Below are 19,413 nucleotides of genomic sequence, written 5' to 3'. Positions count from 1 at the left end.
AGTAAATGGCTCAGCCAGTACTAATGGTGAACACACCTTATTGACAGAGTCGCTTGAGTGCCTATTGTTTTAACTTTTACACAGGGACATTCTAAAGGGCCCTTTAAGACTCACAATTGTCCTGCCTAATGGGTTTTCTCACACTGTAAAACACTCTTCTTTCCAACGTCCATTTTAATTTTGTCACTTGCTGCCTCACAGGCTTTCAACCGAACTTTATTCCTCCACTTAATCTTTTCCATTACGGCTAGTGGTTTTTTAAACAGCGAACCAGCACATAAAATATTCAGCCATGCCGTATACAATATTCATGTTGAGAGAGGCAGAGGCTGATGGTTTAGTGTTATCCGGTTGCCCTGTAGTGGGGGGGACTGTCACTCTTACAATCCCTGTACCACGTGAAAATAATTAAGACTTTGTAGTCAGGACTCTCCAGACCTCACAGTGATTCAGAAGACAGGTGCAAGAACATAGCGCTGAGGACATATGTCAGAATGGCTCCAAAGACAGCCATATTAGTAGATAGGAGCCAGGGGGTGTACATTTTGGCGGATAATGAGGATAAAGAAGGAATAACTCATCCACCGAACTGCGATAAGTACACAAGCGGGATGAGGTGTTCATTCGGGTGTCTGCAAACCACTTTTTTGAGGCTGACCGCTTGGTCGCAGTGCGTTACGGGCAGCAGATTTGCCTGCACATTACGTACGGGTGCCAGGGGTGACCGGCTCTCAGCTGGGAGAAGCTTCAGCCTGCCGTCATCTGGGAACAAGCCATGATCCCCGAAAGCTACTTCACACTGCAGATTTGTTCAGCCATGGAGATGTGCAAAGCTATGGTTACGACCAAAGGTTAGCAGTGCTCTTTAATGAGATGCTGGGACACACAGGCTGCAGGGCTGGTGTGATGGAACAGAGGCCCACCACTCTGCAAAGGGTAATGTTGCATTACCCAAATGTGTTGCAGATAATGACATGAGCATGAATCTAAATAACACATAGCAAGCAGCATCTGATTTTCGTTGTAAAGCAGCACATCCTGGTATGCAACGCCGCTCAGCCAAAGCTGTCCTCTCTGTCTCTGATCATCCAAAGCTAACAGACCAGCGCCAGCCAATTCATCTGCAAATAACCGCGTGCTGACAGAGCTCCAGGGCTCGGCCGCAGAAGGTTATCGGAAAAAGCGAAACGCAGGCGGACGGAGGGGTACCAAAAACCTGAAATGCAACACACAGCGGTGGCGAGGGCGACCTTCCAGCGCGGCGGTGGAGGAGAGGGGGCGGGAGCGGGACGGGGCGGTACCGTTGTGCGCCAGAGTGACGGCCATGTACTGCTGAGGGTGGGCGCTGGCGGTCAGCAGCATGGCGGGGGCCTGCGTGGTGAGGAAGCTGAAGGCCACGTTCGCCCGGGACTTCCTGCCGTCGCCGCGGGCGCCGGAGGACGGGCCGCTGTCGTTGCGCAGGAAGGACACCGGCTCCCGGAAGGTGTAGGTGACGGAGGAACCCCTCTCAAAAGATGCCGACACCTCTGCAGCGGGACACGGGGGGGGGGACGGGGACGGAAGAAGGGTGCCGAAATAAAAGGAACAGAGAACCAGTCAGCAGAGAATATCATTCCTACCGTCAGGTACGCTCTCCAACGGGCTGACTGTTCTGGATTCCTTTTTATTTGTATGCAAATTAAAGGTATAAAAGTGGGTAATAACAGATCAAAGCAAATGGTACTTGTGATCACAACAATGCAGGAGATAAACTGCGCATTTATGCAAACAAATGAGATGGGGATTTGATTTAATCGCTGTCATCCACCGGCTGAATTTACATACGGCATATTATCAGGCTCAGAACAGCGTGGCTTGGCGGTGTGTAATGCATAAAACATTACCCTGCCCTCTGTTTTAATCAGAGAGCGGTGAATGGGTCTGGAGTCGGCTGTCTAAAAAAATGGTAGCCGAGCAGATAAAAGCCATTGACAGGAAGTGACTCCTCTTGTTGGAATATCAGGGAGCCAAAGTGAGGAGACCGCTGTGATGTCAGAGCCAGAACCAAGCCATGCAAACGAGAAGACCGAAGAGATGAGAGACCCAGAATAAGAGACCACCGGCGACACTCTCGCTATCAGACAGCTGGGTGGGACCCTAAACAGGGTGGGTATAAACAGCCTGTAAGATCTTTATAAATGGTGATGATGATCTCACTTATCCCTCCAGACAGACAGTTGGTGTGACGTTGATGTGGGTGGTGTACCTTTCATGCAGTGCGGTCCCCCGTAGGCAGAGTGCGTGCAGTCGCAGGCGTAGCCGCCCCTCTTCTCCACGCACCGCCCGCCGTTCTGGCACAAGCTGTCGCTGCTGCAGTGGCCCGGGCAGCCAGGACTGACTCCGGGCGCCGTCCTCGCCCGCTCCTCCAGGTCCAGCGTCCGCCCGTTCAGCTTCAACGCCCGGATGCACCCCAGGAACCCGCTCTGCCGCGACAACGTCCCTCCTGCCACCGGCAAAGAGAGAGAGACGAGGTTACACCCCCATTTTAAACACCCACCAGATCCTCCGCTCTGTGTTGAACACTGAAAGGTCTGCCTCTCGGCCATTTTAGCCTTTAACATTCAGATGCGAGTGATCTTAAGAATGTTCAGTAAATATTGTGAGCTAAGACAATACTGTGGTGATGGATGTTTGCTACTGTCATGGAGTACCAGAATCTCCAGGCACAAAGCAAGAAAGAGGACAGAAGGAACACCGTAGCTGAAATTCTGGTTAGCATAGAATCTGTGGATTTTTCCCCCAGATCTGAGCAGATGGAAAGTATTTAGTAGCTGTAAAGTGTTTGCAGATGTACCTTCCACAGGTATATGCAGCTCAGCAATGACAGCGCATTGAGCCTTCATGGACCCATTAATAGTGAGTACAGCTCCTGTGTGCTAGCCAATCACTGATTGATAGCCTTGGATGTTCCTACCTATTTCATAGTTCAAGAAGTCTCACGCTTTTATTGTTACTGTTGAGCTACTCAAAAACATATATCAAATATCATAAAAATTCTCATACAGCAATAACTAATGGAAGTATTGAAACACTGAGCTAGAAGACAACCTTTAAATTAAAAATACCTGGGAAATATATATCCCAACCTTGAGGAAGTTAACAAAGAAATCTAATATGGGCTAAGTACATAGTGTGCTTACAATAGCACTAATATGAACCCTAAGTAATACCTCAGAATTTGTAGGATATATTACATGGGATGAATATCCGGTATTTGTTCAAAGAGCACCGACTTTGACAGTGACCCCCTTCAGGGTTTTATAAAATTGCTAAATTATTGGTTATGGACACATTCACAAGAGGTAGATCAAAAGTTGGTTATGTCAGTCCCAGAAGCCAATGGATATCCAAGCAGGGAATAGCAATAGGAAATACCAACAGGTTATCTAATAAGAAAACACACAGGAATACTGAGGTATAGGAAGACTGAAGGGATGCACGCGTTCTGCCCAGTCTTACCCACAAACAGCTGGCCGTTGAGCTGCAGGCGGAAGTGACCGTTGGGAGGGGCTTCCAGAAAGCGGAGGGGCAGCTGGTCTACCTGTAGGGAGGCTTCCTTCACGTTCCTCTCCGCCCGCACGTAGTGCCACTGCTTATCATTCAGCGGAAGGTGGGACCTCACCAGCAGCACCGCCGGGCCATTCCCCACATCGAAGGTGAATGCCACTGACAATGGAGCTGAGGGGAAATCAGAGTCACGGTGAGACCTTGTCCAGTGCGCTGCAACCTCCTCCCTTCTCCAGCGCAATACCTCACTGTACTGAGTAATGGAAAAACTGCAAACTCCACCTTCCCCAAGGCACTGACTCACTGCTGAGCTCCACGCGGATGAAATCCTTGACTCCCAGGTTCTCCAGGAAGACCCCAGAGGGTGTGGTTGTCTTGAAGTAGAAGGAGATGCCTGCACTGAGTTCAGCCTGGAAGGTGGGGAAGTGGAGATACGACGAAGCCAGGTAGAAAGATGCTGCATTCCAAAAAAATCCTGAAAAGTAATACACATCTGTAATACACATTTTTTTTACCCATTCGAAAATTGAGCACTTCCTGTTGACGGTGCACATGATGTGCTCATGGTTAGGTCAGAGCCAGAGGGGCTGCAGCCTTTTGTCATTATTCAGCACTTAATTGACCAATTAAAGAAACTGGCTTCTTGGGCCTGGAGTGAGTACCAATTTTAAGGTAGAAAGAAAAACCAGCAGGGATTGCAGCCTGCTAGTATCTGGGCTGAGAGCCCCTTGGATAAGGTATTAAAGAAGAAATACATAAATTAATACTTAAATAATTAAGTAGATAATATTGACTTAAGTAGGAAATAGCTGTATAATAATGCCGTCATCAATGAGCAATTACTGATGTTTGTCAATACTTAAATTTTTGAACGGAAACAGCAATATCGGCAATAAAAATTAAATAAAGCAAATCTCTTCAATAATATGATTTCTCAATCAAAAAACAAACAAGCCACCTACTGTCCCCATAACAACGCAGTGGCCCGATTTTGTAGACTGCTTCAGCACCCGTCCTGTTTGTGTCCCCGATTGCAATTTCACTCATTGGCAAATGGTCTTTGTAAGAGAGGAGTCCAGTATCATTTGCCCTACAAGAACACAATCTGATTAGTGTATTGATTGATTCATGCCTCAAACACTGCCTGCTATCTTTCATTTTACTATAACTCCCTCTTGACTACAATTGCCACAATTAGCACACTGCAGCGCAAGGTTCTAGTAGCAATAGTATGCGTTACAGAAATTTGTCATGAGGCAGTAAATGCTTCATTCTCTGGACAAATGAATGATCTCTTGTTCCAAATCAATACCCACTGTAGGGTCTTATTCTACCTTTGTCTGTGCGAGATGGATGGTGTGCACTGTGGCTGACTCTGAAGGGATCTTTACCTAGTAAATAAGGCCTACAGGCTTTCCTCTTAAGTTAATATACAAGGCATTGCACATGCCCTGTGGGTGCCCTAAGAACCAAGGCCTGCAGTAAAAAAGATACATTTGCACATCAAATCCAACTTGGAGTAGAGCAATAAGTTCAGAAATTACTTTTGGTAAAAAAAAGCTATCTACCAACAACATTAAATCAATTAGACTTTAACTAAGCATGCTGTTAACAATTAATGAAGGTCGATCTACACTGATATAGGGGGGGAACACTTCTGGGACCAGAGTGCATCAGTTAAAAGTCATCTGAGCGCCTTAATTGAGAGGACAGTTAAGTAGGTAGGATAACGTAATTTACCCAAGTAGGACATTGTTGTTCCTGGAACAACATTCCTACTAATCAATTATTACCCTCTGATGTCATCAGTGCTGTGCCAAAAACCTCCCACTCCTGAGCCATTTCAAAATTCACTCCAGGACACCCCAGTTTCCAGAGAGAGTTTTTACACACCATATCACTGTATTTCTGTTTACAAAATTTTATAAAATTGTAGATTTAGAGAAAATATTTTAGCGGCACCATAATTCAATCATTACTGTATATATGAGCAATATTACTGGCTTGTATTTGTAGCTGAGGTAGTGCAGAGTCCAACTGAGCTAAGATAGCTAGCTAGTTGCTAGTTAAACTTTACTAGTAAGACTTTAAGGTTCACCAATTAATGCTCAACTAAATAGTAATTAAGCATATGTTGACTTACTAGTTTTTTATGATAAACTAATATGCTGATAAATTTGTACTTATTCATGAAATAATTAATTACAGTACTAAATAATATTTAGACGAATTATTAGTAAAACAAATTTAGTTACTAGAAAATATTCCCACAATATCAGGATTGCTATTCCAGTTTTAATCCAGGATCATCACTGAAGTGTTGACCCTGGATATACATGGTAATGTTGATCCAAGATCATCATCACATCAACCATCCTAGAAATAGATTTTTATAGACAATATAAATGTTGATCATGGATATATTTTGGATATTGTTCATCCAGAATGATAATGATAATTGCCGTGTCAATAACATATTTGCAGATAGATAGATTTGTTAATGTGATCCAAGATTGTCATCACATTGTGATATTGGGATAGATCTGCCAATGTTGATCCAGGATTATCATCACATTGTGATATTAGGATAGATTTGTCAATGCTGATCCAGGATGATCATCACATTGTAATATTAGGAGAGATCAGCTAATGTTGACCCAGGATGGTAATTTTCCATTTTCACAGACAATATATATATATATATATATATATATATATATATATATATATATATATTATAGTTTTTATTGTTAGAATTCTGGAGAATTCTGAAATGGCCCAGTGGCGGCTGTTCGGCACAGACTGATGACATCAGAGAGCAATGATTGGTTAATAAGAATGTTGTTCCAGGACCAAAAATGGTGATGTTGATCCAGGAGCATATTCTACTTGTCTAAATCACATCATGCTAAGTAGGTAGGCCAATAAAAGAGGGAGAGCCAAGAAAAAAATACAAGCCTAATAGACAAACAGACAGGAAGGGAAACCTTCAAACAGTTTTGGAAGCTCAGCAAACAGGAAGGAAGATAGATAAACACAAAGGCAATCATTCACACAAAAGGACAATGAAAAAGGAAAGAAGCAAGCTGTTTAGTTACCAGGAGTCTCTATTCGCATCACAGTTGCAGAAGTAGTTCATATCAATACAGTTGCCATCCAGGCTACAGGAGCACTGCTGCACTCCAGGCAAGAAGCCCCCCCAGTAAGTGCGCCGCTCCCCGTTCCTGTCCATCCACCAGGACAGTGGGGTCCCAACTGAAACAAAGCACAAACGAGAGGAGACCATAATCCAGTACCCTAATGAAATGCAAGAGTTTATTTCCCCATTGAGCTTCAATTCATCTGGATGGCCCTTTCTATGTGTTTGCCCGACTGCATAACCTGATCCACATGGTATGAAGGGTCAGTGCACCCTTCCAACCTCTGATCAGCATGGGTCCTATTAAAAAAAGAAAAAAGAAAAGCAATTGGCGTCCCTGCTATAAAAGCGGTTGCCCGGCTTGAGTAAGGATGTATAGGTAGGCTTCTTACTTCCAATATAGAATTGAATAAATCCCATAAAACACCTAGTATAAGCTTGCCTGATTATTTCCATGCACCAAGAAGTGGAAAATAAGATTATTTTGCTTTGCTCGGTAAAGAATGAGTTTGCATCTGTGTGTTTGTGTGTGTACAACAGAGAAAAATATTTTTCAATTTATGTAGGGTCTAGAAATGCACTTGGCAGGGGCGTAGGAGTGAGTTGGGGGGGGGGGGGACATTTGTTCCCCATCCCCTCTCCCGCCCACCCACAGAATAAATATAGTTTGTGGAAAAGTTAATTGGTTCCTCAGGAGGGCACAAGAATGAAAGATATTGAAATGTGTGAATTAAATGCATCACAAACATTCTGTTTTTAGATGCATAACTAAATGCATACATAATAAATGTGCCATAAATGTTTCTTACTCAGAGTGTGGGGTGCATGCCAACTGAAGAAGGTTGAAGAAGAGCTACTCTACATGTCAACACCAACACCAACACCAAAATATAACTTTAGAAATATCTATATACTACAATTTGAACAATGCAAGCAACTTATTTTAATACGTTAATAGTGATATCATAGTATTCATGTTACCTTCCTCCAATACGACTGCAAACTTCCTCGCAAAATCTTGTGGTGCACGATTTGAATAGGGTGATTTCTTTAAAAATTATGAATGAATGGTATTTGATTACTTCATTCAAAAGAATGATATTTTCTGTAATGGGTGGACTTGATGCTTGCGCTCCTACAGCATGCCAATCAAAATGTTTTTTTTTTGTTGGTATAATTAACACAGGGGCTGGGGGGGGGGGGGGGGGTTTAACAGTTTCCAATATTGGGGGGGACATGTCCCCTCTGCCACCCCCCTACTTGCTACTCCCCTTCTGCTTAGACTGGCTGTACAATCAAGAGTATGCTCATGAAAGCTACTGAACACTATGGACGTCACTGTACCCATGCACTATTTGATAAATGTAAAGCACTGATTATATAAATTACGGCATTTGAAATGGCTATGAGATTAATTTTGCCGGCTCTGATATTAAATTGGAAAAGAAATGCTATCATGGGGGAACAGTTTCTTGTGGGAAGTACCCCTTTGAAACAAAGCACCGTTTTAAATCAGGGTGAAGTGTTCATGTTGGGAGTGATTAAAGGGATACAGCACCCACCTACAGAGAGCAATTACAGCAAATTACAACCTGGGATTGTCAATCATTTCCTGGCATGTGATGTTTATTAAATACTTTTCTTTCAGCTTTGTAAAGCTTCGAACACTATGCTGGCAGCCTATTTTGTACGCGACATGTTCAGAATTGGATTGCGTGCCCTGCCGGCATTCACATACTGCACTTCCAGTACACATGTGGAGACAGCTGTCCTGCTATGTTACACGGCCATAAAAGCTCATTCATACAGAGGAGCGATAAAAGAAGGGGAAGCATGTCATTCTGCCACCTTCCGGCATGTATGTTGCTGTGTGACCAACAGCGACTTTTGAATTCAACTCCAGTTGGACCTGTTAATATTTTACATAAAAGAAACACACTGACAATCCCCAAATTCAGAGGTCACTGTGGCGGGAAATGAAAGGAACCTGACTCACAAGACAGAATCTTTATGCCACCCTGCATAAAGTAGCACAGGCACTGGCTCTGAATGACAGGTGTGCCGACATTCACTGGCACAAGAAAGGTCTTCCAAATTCTCCAACGTTCTTCACCGTGAACCTGGTACGTGTTGATGGGGACACCCTGTTCGATTTCATTTTGCAACTGTTTTGCAGTGCAACCCCCCCCCCCCCCCCCCAAAAAAAAAAAAAAAAAACAAACAAAAAAAAACTAATCCCTTACATCGTCTTTATGGACTCAACTTTGGAAAGCAAGAGGCAGGAATGTCATCTTCTCTGGTGCGGTGCTGTTATTTCACTGCTAACAACAATCACTCTTTCAGTTGCCATTAAACTCAAGAGGCCTTTTCTCAATTGTACCATGGGAAAAATGAATTTTCTTGCAGCTTCTGTGGAAGACACGATTTGTTGAAATGCAGAGTCTAAGAGAATAGTACCATACTTTGCTTTATCTGCATCCTTCATTAGTCGTTTTAAAAATATGAATTAAACCTGTAATCATTTTCAAAGCTCTGGAAATTAGAACAATGAGTTCAGTTCTCATTTTAAAATCAAACATGTACTCCCCACAAACTTTAAAACTTAATTCCAAAACTTTTACTTTTGTCAAACAATGTGCTTTTTAATTATATTGGGCTTTTAAACTACAGCTCATATTTTGCCTTTAAGTGATATGTGCCTGCAGCAATATTTGGCCAAGCTTGAGCGAAATATTTAATTCCTGTGCATCTAATTAAAATTGAATTATCAAGGAAAAACAAACAAAACAAAACCATTAAAAACCCCATTGACAAAGCCACCTTCAGAATTAGACCCGATAATTAATAATTTTAATTAGCAAACTGTTTTGTATACATCTGGATCAGGCAACTTGTGAAACAGTCAACATCATATTCTCAACATAATTGACAGTCAGAAATAAGTGAGTAGCACTATAACATTCGAATCAACTGGTTCATGCAAGGAGATTAAGTGAAACTGATAAATAGCCTCTATACCTGTCATAGGCTTTAAACGACTTAACGAAATGGGTTTGATTTTACTCCCAGTAGACGACTAGAAACAGTAACCGTCAAGCATATTCATTTAATGGTCAGGTGCAGATGGTAAAATTGCATTATTTAATTTCTTAACAGAAATTCATATTCAATGTAATTGTAAAACGTGCACATACTATACATTTCACCAGCTGGATAATTCATCAGGTGAGCGAATTCATAAAATGTCTGATCCATAAAATGGATGCTTTGGCAAATATTATCTTGATTGAAGACCATGATTAGCCCATTAGCTGAATTAGACTTTCATTGAATCAGGTATTTCTCTTTTATAACTCAGCCCATGAGCAAAATTATGCAGTTGATGAAGTGGCAAGCAATGCGTAATCTATTTAATTGGCTTCATTCAAACTGGCACTTCTCCGATAAGATATCTCAGATAATTACATAAAATTTAATCATTTAAAGTAAGGGTTATGGGGGCAGTGGCAGATATAGAAAATTTTACATGGGGTGGCAAAGGGGTCGCAGGGAGTTTTGCTGGGGAAAAAAGAAAAGATCAGTTTTGGTGACTTCTGAAAGATAGATCAGCCAGCCTCAATGTAAATTAACAAAGGACACACAACACAAGCATCACAATGATATACCTGATAATACCTGTAATATGATTATTGTATATCAGTCCATTACACTTATACAGAAATCCTGTACTGTACATTCTAACTCAGCATAGATTCTTCATTTTAATGTTTGTGCATGCGAACCATCTATATAGCCTCTTGAAGACAGAGAAAACAAATTTCAAAACACAACAGCATCCAATGCGGATGGGTGCATATGAAAAGGAACACTGCAATGCACTGTGCATTTCAAGGGCATACATTTAGTTAGAATATGGGAGGGGAGTGTTTGAAATGACCCTAAGAACTGCAACCCCCCACACAGAACAGCTGTGCATTGATTATGAATTGATTATTACTGGTGAATTCTAGGGGAAAATACAACAGATTACTGATCAGTAAGGCTGATTAGTCAAGGGCATTAATCAAGGGCATTAGTCTTAGAATGGACTTCCTAACCTACACAAGGCTATAATTGGAAGTTTTCCATACGGCGACTGAATGAATCTCATAGGGTGGACCAACAGCTCTTTGTCTCTGAAAACTATATAACACTAATGCATTGGATCTAATATTTTTGAAGACTGCACTTGTACCTCTTCCCGACCGGTTGTTTTATTAAAACATCAAAAGGAGCCCCTGACTCTGTCGTTTGTTATCTTTATCTTCACCTATTTTAAGAGTTTAGGCAGTACGGTGACATTGTGCTGAATTTAATTTTGCATTATATTTTCAGGGGGTAGAAGGTAGGGTGGCAATTGGGTAGGCAAGCCCTGCCACCCCCTGCCACCTTGTAGATCAACCTCTGGTGGAGAGAAACATTTAAAGAGCAACCTTAATTCACTGTATGTTCATTAAAAAACCTATTTTCCATTCCTTCATAGTGCAAAAATACATGGCCAAGTTGAGGGAACTCACCTTTGGTGTTGAAGAGGCGGGACTTCCTGCACTGATAGACCACTTCCTGTTGACACTGCTCAGATCCAGTCACCAGTGTGCGCAGCTGTTCGGGCGAGGCATTGTAGTTGAAGCTCATGATGTAGGGTCTCTGCAGGGTGGAGCCTTTCACTCTTACAGCCTCTGTGCTGTTGTGGGGGACCACTGTCCATACCCGGTCCCCTTACGTAAAACAGGTAGAAAAGAAGATTCCCTTTTAGCCTTTAAAGAAAATAAACCTACAAAATAATCTACAAAACGAAGAGCAGAGTGCGTAAGCATCAAATCAAGGGCGCAATTAAATTAAATCTAATATATTTTTTCCTTTCTCAAAATTGAGGCCATTCATCAGTCATCCTGGAAGCACTGAAAAAGCTTTAGCAATTGAGGAAAGCAGTGTTTACCCCGGGTCTCAGCAAATTGAATTTCCAATCTGTAATCATTTAAGCCTCTGTTTGGTTTAATTGAGGTCAGCCATGGTCAGATGCATGTGTAAGGCTCCAACATTTGTGTGAGAGAGAAGCGGCTTTGATTGGGCATGCGTCACAACGGTTAAAACAACAACAAGAAAAGAAAAAAAAACACCCTCTTGGTGGCCTTCCAAAATCGGGCATCCGAGGAGACCGAAATCATCAACCCTCTGTAAGGCAACATCAGGCAAGATGTCCTATTTGGGAGATGCCGATAGAGTGCCATCCCTCTCCCATCCCTGCCATGGGACACGGGGCACAGGGAGCACGGGGTTATCAATCTTTATCCTGACGGAAGCCCGCTCTGATTAACGAGCTTGTCTCCACGCCGACGTGCGGCCCCAGCTGGGGCCTTGCCTCATCTCCCGGCCGCCTAATAGGCCTGTTTGCAGCGAGGCGACACGCGGCACATATCTGTCTCTGACAGGATGAATTTCGGGCACGAGGAGAAGAGGAGCCTGAGGACTGTTAAACACTGCATCGGGAGGGAGAGGGCTGTAAAGAACCCTGTGCGCCTGAAACAGCTGTGAATGGGGCGTGTGATGATGATGATGATAATGATGATGATACTACTACTGCTACTGCTACTATTACTACTACTACTACTACTACTACTACTACTACTAATAATAATAATAATAATTGGATGGACCGTGAAAATATGAGCTCATGAATGAAAGACAAGTTTTACCAGTGGGCTAAAAGCTGGTGCACGTGAAATTGATAGATTCTAGAGTGACTAGCTGCAGGATATTTAGGGTATAGAGCGGTACTGTATGTGGAGGGTGATGTGTTGCGGGTGGGCTCACCTGTCATGTTACAGTAAACCAGCATGGGCCCCAGGGGACCACTCCCATCAGGATCTATGGAGAAGTAGCCAGAAGAGCTACCAGTTTGTCTGTAAGCCTCGCATGACGGTTCATAAACAGCTAAAGGGTGCAAGAAGGAGAAAGTTTAAGTATTTCAATTGTGTGACTTTACCTCCCACAACAAAGTGAATGAGATTTGTGAGCAAAATCCAAACCAAACAAGTCACTCATCATCAAAAGTACTGCTTTCTGCAGTTACTGAACTGCTCCTGCATATGCTGATTAAAATCAATGGTACACAGCAGACAAAGTTTTTGTACAAAGTCATAACTACTGCTGATTTGTATTCATCTGTAAGGAGGTAAACATCTCTGTTTACAGTGGCTACTAAACAATATGCTCCCTGATAAAAAAAATATAAATAAATAAAGGCATGACACAAAAAGATGCATAATAGTTTATGAACTCTGTTAAGTAAGCAAGCGTTTTCCATGGGCTTACTCAATAAATGTATTTCACATTATCAGCCATATCAATCTCATCTCTGTCATGAAGACCAACTGCACAATGCATTAAAAAGCAAATGCAAACTTTGATAACCGTTTCAGGTCTTACACACACACACACACGCACACACACACACACAACGGATAAAATACGATGCGAGAGTCGGGTCATTTCCATCACATGACCCAAGCAGGTCAGCCAATTACGGCAGGTTAGAGCAAGCAAACAGAGAAAACAGAGCAAACAGAGCAAGAAAGATTTAGTTTAGGACAGTTTAAGGCAGGGATTCTCAAATATGGCCCTCGAGGACAGTAGCACGGCTGGTTTTAATTCTTCTCCTCTAATCAGGACTGATATAAACCTGGGACCTGAGGTGAGTTAAATCGCTGCCCATTCAGTGGCATTAATGGATCAATTAACTATCGAGTAGAAAATAAAACCAGGAGTACTATTGGCCTTTAGGACCAGATTTGAGAGTCCCTGCTTCAAGGGATAAACAGTGCAACAGAGAGACAGGTGCAGGTTGGGTGCGATGGATATTATTGCAGACATTGGATGTGGTTTCAGCAGAGATTTTGTATATGGTGGAGAAAAGGTGTATAGAATGCATATTCCCTGGGTGGAGGATGGTTTAAGGTAGGGAGGGTGAGTGTAGGGTTCAGCAGATTGATCAGTGTAATGGGTTTAGGTCTAGAGCTGAGCCAGGGGACAGGTGCTATGTGGGTATGATTTGTGGAGGAGAAGATGGGCACATCTTGGGCAGGGCATTCAGTGGGCATCAGATAACGGTGGTCAAGAGTTTAGTGTGTAAAAAAATAAAATAAATGAATAAATACTGTAAATTATACATAACATTGGTTATTTGTTTCGTGTATTTCGTGCAGGTGCATTCTGTGCTTGGTGCACGGTAGGTGTCCGTTTGGAATACACTGGACATTGAATGGGTATCGGACGGGATTGGGGTGGGTGTATGGTAGGTTGGATGAGTGTTTAAAATAAATGAGATGTCTCCGACTGACTCACAGTTATGGCAGATGGCTCCACTGTACCCGGTCCCAGAACAGTTACAGTAAAAGGCAGTCCAGGACTGGGAGCACTGCCCTCCATGTTCACAGAAATTGGGCAAGCATCTGGAATGAGAGAGACCTCCAGACATCAGGATATTAATGAAGATTCTGCTGAAATAAAGGGAAATACCAAGAAACCTCTATATGGAAATTACAACACATGCCAAACAAGCTGACATGAATAGAAAACAGAAAAGTTACAAAGAAAGGGAGAAAGGATAGAAAGAAGTTAGTAAATGAAAAATCAATGGTTCCTAGGAAGAAATACAAGAGTTTATTTTTTCAAAGCACCTGAAGTATGTAAATTCATGATGCTGGAACACATGTAACAACAGAAGATTCCTGTAATCCAACAAGCAGGTTGGCAGCCATGATCTGTGTGTGGTTAGACTGACTTTCTTATTGTTGGGAAAGGGGGCAGGAGGGTTCGGTCTGGAGTACAGTTTTACCACAGATGGAGACATGTAGACATCTGGCAAAAAAAGTTGTAAATATCAAAAGGAAAATTCTCTGTATATATTCCTGGAGAAAAATAATAATAAAAATTGCAGTTTTCCACCTTACCCTGAGCACTGACAGGCAAGGGAGACCACTCTGTTTATCAGGCACTTGTCGCCGACCTACAGTGTGCACTCAATTGGTCTCATTTACGAAACATGCGTACGATCACACTTGATTGTAAACTGTGAATAAGAACATTTCCAAGAACACTTCGGCTTTCATCATTTTTTCCTTATCGGTATTTGTTCATGGCTGTTTCCTAATGCTAACCACATGAACAGGATTGCATGTAAAATTAACAGCATCAGCATTCATCATCTCATATACCTGGAATATGCACAAAAACAAAGGTCTGCACATGTGTCATGAATCCCACATTGGTTTTTCGATGGAACATTTTTTTTAGAACAAAAATAAGAATAATTTCAGAAAAGTTTTGTGAATGAGGCCCGTTGAGTGCACGGCCAAACCGGGGGACTGCGCAGCGAAAAGAAGCAGTGACTGGCAGCGCAAGCAGGCTGGTGTTCAACAGAGCACGCTGCAGCGACGAGACAGACCTGCAAACACGACTCGCCTTCAACATCTCAAAAACGTCCGCAGGTACGACTGGTTAAAAAAGGTATCGCCCTCTTAAAACAAATGAAGCACATACCGAGTAATATTTGGTGAGTGTGAGGAAAAGCTCACTTTTCTGTTTGCCCAAACCCTCTCATTCCCAGAGTGGCTCAAGTGTGTATTTACCTATTTATTGACTCATTAAATAAATATCCATCATCAAACATATTCAGCCTGGTGCTTGAATGTTTTAGACATGTGTAGAGACGTCTCTTCCATTCTCAGTAGGCAGGTTTATTTTTAGGGGGATTTGTGCAGCTGAGCGCTAATCCCACACAAACTGGTGCAGTTTCAGCACAGCTCTGTCCCCGCCCTTGGAAATGGGGGAGTGGGTCACATGGTGCTCCATCACCATAACAGAGGACAGTGAAGACAAAGATTGAGTGTGCTTGAATGCAGATTATGCGCAGACGGTCAACTCTGTAGTCTTAGCATGGAAAGTTCTGTCCACAACACAACTGAACCTTAAATCTGGCATCTTATAAATATTAATAAAGGGGGGAAGATCAAGGACAAACCTGAAGCGATGGATATTCCGTCTCCTTAGAGACGTTCAGAAATTGTAATATAATACCAGGAGCTCGTATCAACAATCATAAACTCCTAAAGTTAGTAGGGAGGAGGGTAGGAATGAAGGACCATCTGGTTACTCTATAGGATCTGAGAAGTGAAGCAGACAAGCCATGGCAAAAGGGGGTGGAGTGTAAATTTTTATCATGCCCAGAATTTCCATCAGCAATGCTGCTAATGATGATTTTAAGTGTTAATGTTATTACTCAGAGAAAATGGAAAGATGCTGAATGGGAATATATGTGGGAAGTGAATGTGTCTCTGTTGGGTGCTCCAGAGCATTTCTCCACCTTCTTATGATTTATCTTCAAGCTCCTTAAATTTTACAATTACCAGCCTTTTATGCAGGCATATAATAAACTGTTTCATCTGCAGAGCAATTTCCTAATGCCGTTATATACTTGCAGAGACAATTTCCAGACAAATTCACGGCTGAAACACGAGTCAACTTCAATAAAGATCGTGTTTGAAATGACGTTTTAATAATTTCTGTGCGGTTTTCTTTTTTTTCACCATATTTAGGCCTGAATGGAACATGGTTTTCATGGATCATAAAATTATAATAATGGATCAGCAGGACCGTAGCATAGATCCCCTCAGTATTTTAGAGAAAAAAAAAGTGGTTCAAAAGAGTGTGTGAACAATACACAAAAAATCTTATTTCTCTCTCGATGAAGTCCCCTGAACGAATGAACCTACCAACCCCATACAAATTAGAAGGGAGAAAGAAAGTTTCTTTTTAAAAGTGTATCTCATTCTGCTGGGCGGAGTTATACATTTCATAATGCCCTTATCTCATGCTTGCCCATGCTGGGGCTCTCAGAAGTCTATAATTGGACCAAACCAAACTTCAGCCTGTTTCATTTGGGACTAAAGTCTCTCATTAGTTGAGCTCTAGAGAGAAATAGTGCTTTGATCTCCTCTTCTGCTGCAATCTTTTAATTCACAGACATTTCAGCAGTACTTCTGCTTGGCAATGAATCTACACATGCGTCTAATTGGATCGTCAGCCTGCTGGAACAAAGGTGCATATGCGGCCAGTTTCTAGTGCATTGCACGACTCCTATGCAACGTGCGCAATAGACCAATCACAAGCATGGATCTACCTGATCACAAGCACACACACCTTAGCTAGTAACACACAGTACATATACGCATATGAGCTTGTAATACAAGACTAAACTTATATACTCAGAAACCTGAAAATAGTAATGCATCAATCATAATATGTATTACAATCATACATATTATGCATGTAATGCATACAGGCCATGCTTGTAATACATGCATGAAGCATTCAGCAATGTACCTAACTTTAAACTAAATATTTCAAACATTTAACAAATATTCCATACATCTCTGAGGACAACAGAGGAGGGGGAGCATTTTCAAATACGAATCCCTGAAAACATGTTCACTGCTTAAGAAAATAAAAATAGACTGTATAATAGATTGTTTGTATAACAAGGCAATCACAAACAGGCACACAACCGTGTTCACATTTAAAACAGAAAAGCAAAAAACTAGCAACAGCAACAAAAGCATTTCTTTCCCTGTGTAATTGCTACAAAGCTTGAAAGAAAGAAAATGCAAGGATCGAACCTTGGTCTTCAGCACAAAATACTACAGTTCTCTCCACTACACCACCATTTATCACACAACCTGCGGGTACATTAGAATTTAAACAACACTGTTTGTGGTACTGAATAAGCAGTTAATAAACCAATCATAAGTACATGTGTATGTTATGGCTTGTCATGTAAGGCCACTTAGAATACCGCCCTTACGCAGGACATAGGAAACTGGAGACATGGGATTTGTGGTCCTCTTGCCACCATGGCCTTAGTCTCATATTAAATATGAGGCAGATCAATGGAATTGTCACTAGAGATGCTGGCATGCCTCATTTGACTGCTCAGTGTAGTGTATGGAATTATAATAAAGTTCCATTCACATTACATTTACATTATTCATCTGTGAGATTTTTTTTTTTCCAAAAGGTACTTACAAGGCTATTACAGAAAATAACACAGAATGCAAATGAAAATAGTGCCTACAAGCAACAGACAGTCAGATGGCATTGAGGGATTCTTCACTGCATGGTCACACGCTGGTAAGAGATTCCCATTAGGTTCTGTTCCATTTCCATGTGTGGTCACAGAGAGCAATTAGCAATGAGAGTCTCTCTCATATCGTCTGCTCTGGTTGAATTAGTAACATGTTACATGAAACGGCTTTGAAGCCACTCACCCCGCACCCCCCTCTACCATTCCCCCCGCCAACCCATTTCAAGGACCCACTGAGAAACAAATACAGCCAGCATTGCATGTTCAGATGTATATGTGTATGGGAGTACCACTTAAGCTGATTTATACACTAAAATAAGACTGGGCGATATACCACGATACTAATTATTGGATGCAATTAAGGTTGTCGCCACCGTGTGGTGTTTTACCTCTCTTTTGGTCTTTTTATCTTTAATTATACTTGATGCGGTAGTAAAAAACCACATTTCAGAGGCTACGTGAAATGCTTCCTGAAATAACGTCACCACAGTTATCTATTGGGCGTTGATAAGACAGCCAATCAGCATGTAAGACCTCACAGCTTCCATGTGACAAAAATCACATTACATGATCACACGGAAGCTGTTTGACCTTGCTGCTGATTAGCTGTCTTATCAACACTCAATAGATAATAGTGTTTACGTGTTTATCATCAAAGCATTTCACGCAGCCTCTTTAGTTTGGTTCTTTACTATCGCTTCAGGCGTAATTAAAAGAAGAAGATGAAAAGAAAGGTGGTAATGCACCATATGGTAGTGAAGACCGTTACTGCATTTGATAATTGCCACTGTGGTGTATCACACACCCCTACCTTGTACACATTTTTTTGATTTTTTTTTGATGGAATGAACAGATTTCCTGGGGTAAAGTGAACTGCTCATACATTTTCCTCTTTATGGCACTGAAAGCAGCCACATATGGTCTAGGCAAACACTTAAGCCTCAAGGTGTTCTTTTCTTCTTTTCAATACCTCTTGCCATCTACCCACCACCTTTATTCACCATATACTGGCTTAACCTGAAAATATACCCAAAAAGTGGATATCTTGATGGTCTCTGTACACTGAGAGAGACCATTCCATGGTTTGGCGCAAAACCATGTTTGACGCAAGAGGAGAGGAGGCACGCAGGTAAATCTCTGACCTCCTCCCTTATCAAGCACATGCAGTTGTGTGGGGATAAAGAGGGCCAACCCAAGGAGGCATCAACTTCTAGAAGTTGTCAAATTCAGCTTTGTGAGATAGGGATACTGCATGATGACATCTGATAATAATTTAGAGGCAGAGGTTCTGAAGCATGCACTTAAAAATCAGAAATAAAACAAACAAAAATCCAATTTCTTGTTATTTTAAAATGAACTATCCACAATAAAAAATGGCAATAATATTGAAGCTCAAACCTTTGCAGCAATAAATTGGTCAAAAATTCAATGCTGTCAGATCCTGTGAGTCAATTGATAATGAGTGATATGCGATATATGGCTTACAAGTTGGCCTCTTGCCTCTTCCATCTATATCAGGGTACCCCGAAATAACCTCTCAGACTCTGTG

General features: G+C 41.9%; 1 protein-coding gene across 3 annotated transcripts in view; it reads right to left on the bottom strand.

The window, feature by feature from the left end:
- The window catches only part of LOC135240717 (contactin-associated protein-like 5), a 149,855-nt gene that overhangs the window by 11,290 nt on the left and 119,152 nt on the right, over positions 1–19,413 (bottom strand). For all 3 annotated transcript variants that reach the window (XM_064310597.1, XM_064310598.1, XM_064310596.1), the window contains 9 exons: positions 14,069–14,175; positions 12,539–12,658; positions 11,242–11,442; positions 6,645–6,801; positions 4,509–4,636; positions 3,851–4,021; positions 3,499–3,717; positions 2,246–2,482; positions 1,302–1,526 (listed from right to left, as the gene is read on the bottom strand). In XM_064310597.1, the coding sequence (XP_064166667.1) occupies positions 1,302–1,526; positions 2,246–2,482; positions 3,499–3,717; positions 3,851–4,021; positions 4,509–4,636; positions 6,645–6,801; positions 11,242–11,442; positions 12,539–12,658; positions 14,069–14,175 (1,565 nt within the window). The remainder of the gene's footprint in view (positions 1–1,301; positions 1,527–2,245; positions 2,483–3,498; positions 3,718–3,850; positions 4,022–4,508; positions 4,637–6,644; positions 6,802–11,241; positions 11,443–12,538; positions 12,659–14,068; positions 14,176–19,413) is intronic.

The sequence above is a fragment of the Anguilla rostrata genome, chromosome 15, assembly GCF_018555375.3.
Source record: "Anguilla rostrata isolate EN2019 chromosome 15, ASM1855537v3, whole genome shotgun sequence".
Taxonomy (NCBI): domain Eukaryota; kingdom Metazoa; phylum Chordata; class Actinopteri; order Anguilliformes; family Anguillidae; genus Anguilla; species Anguilla rostrata.
This window is presented reverse-complemented; position numbering and strand designations above follow the sequence as displayed.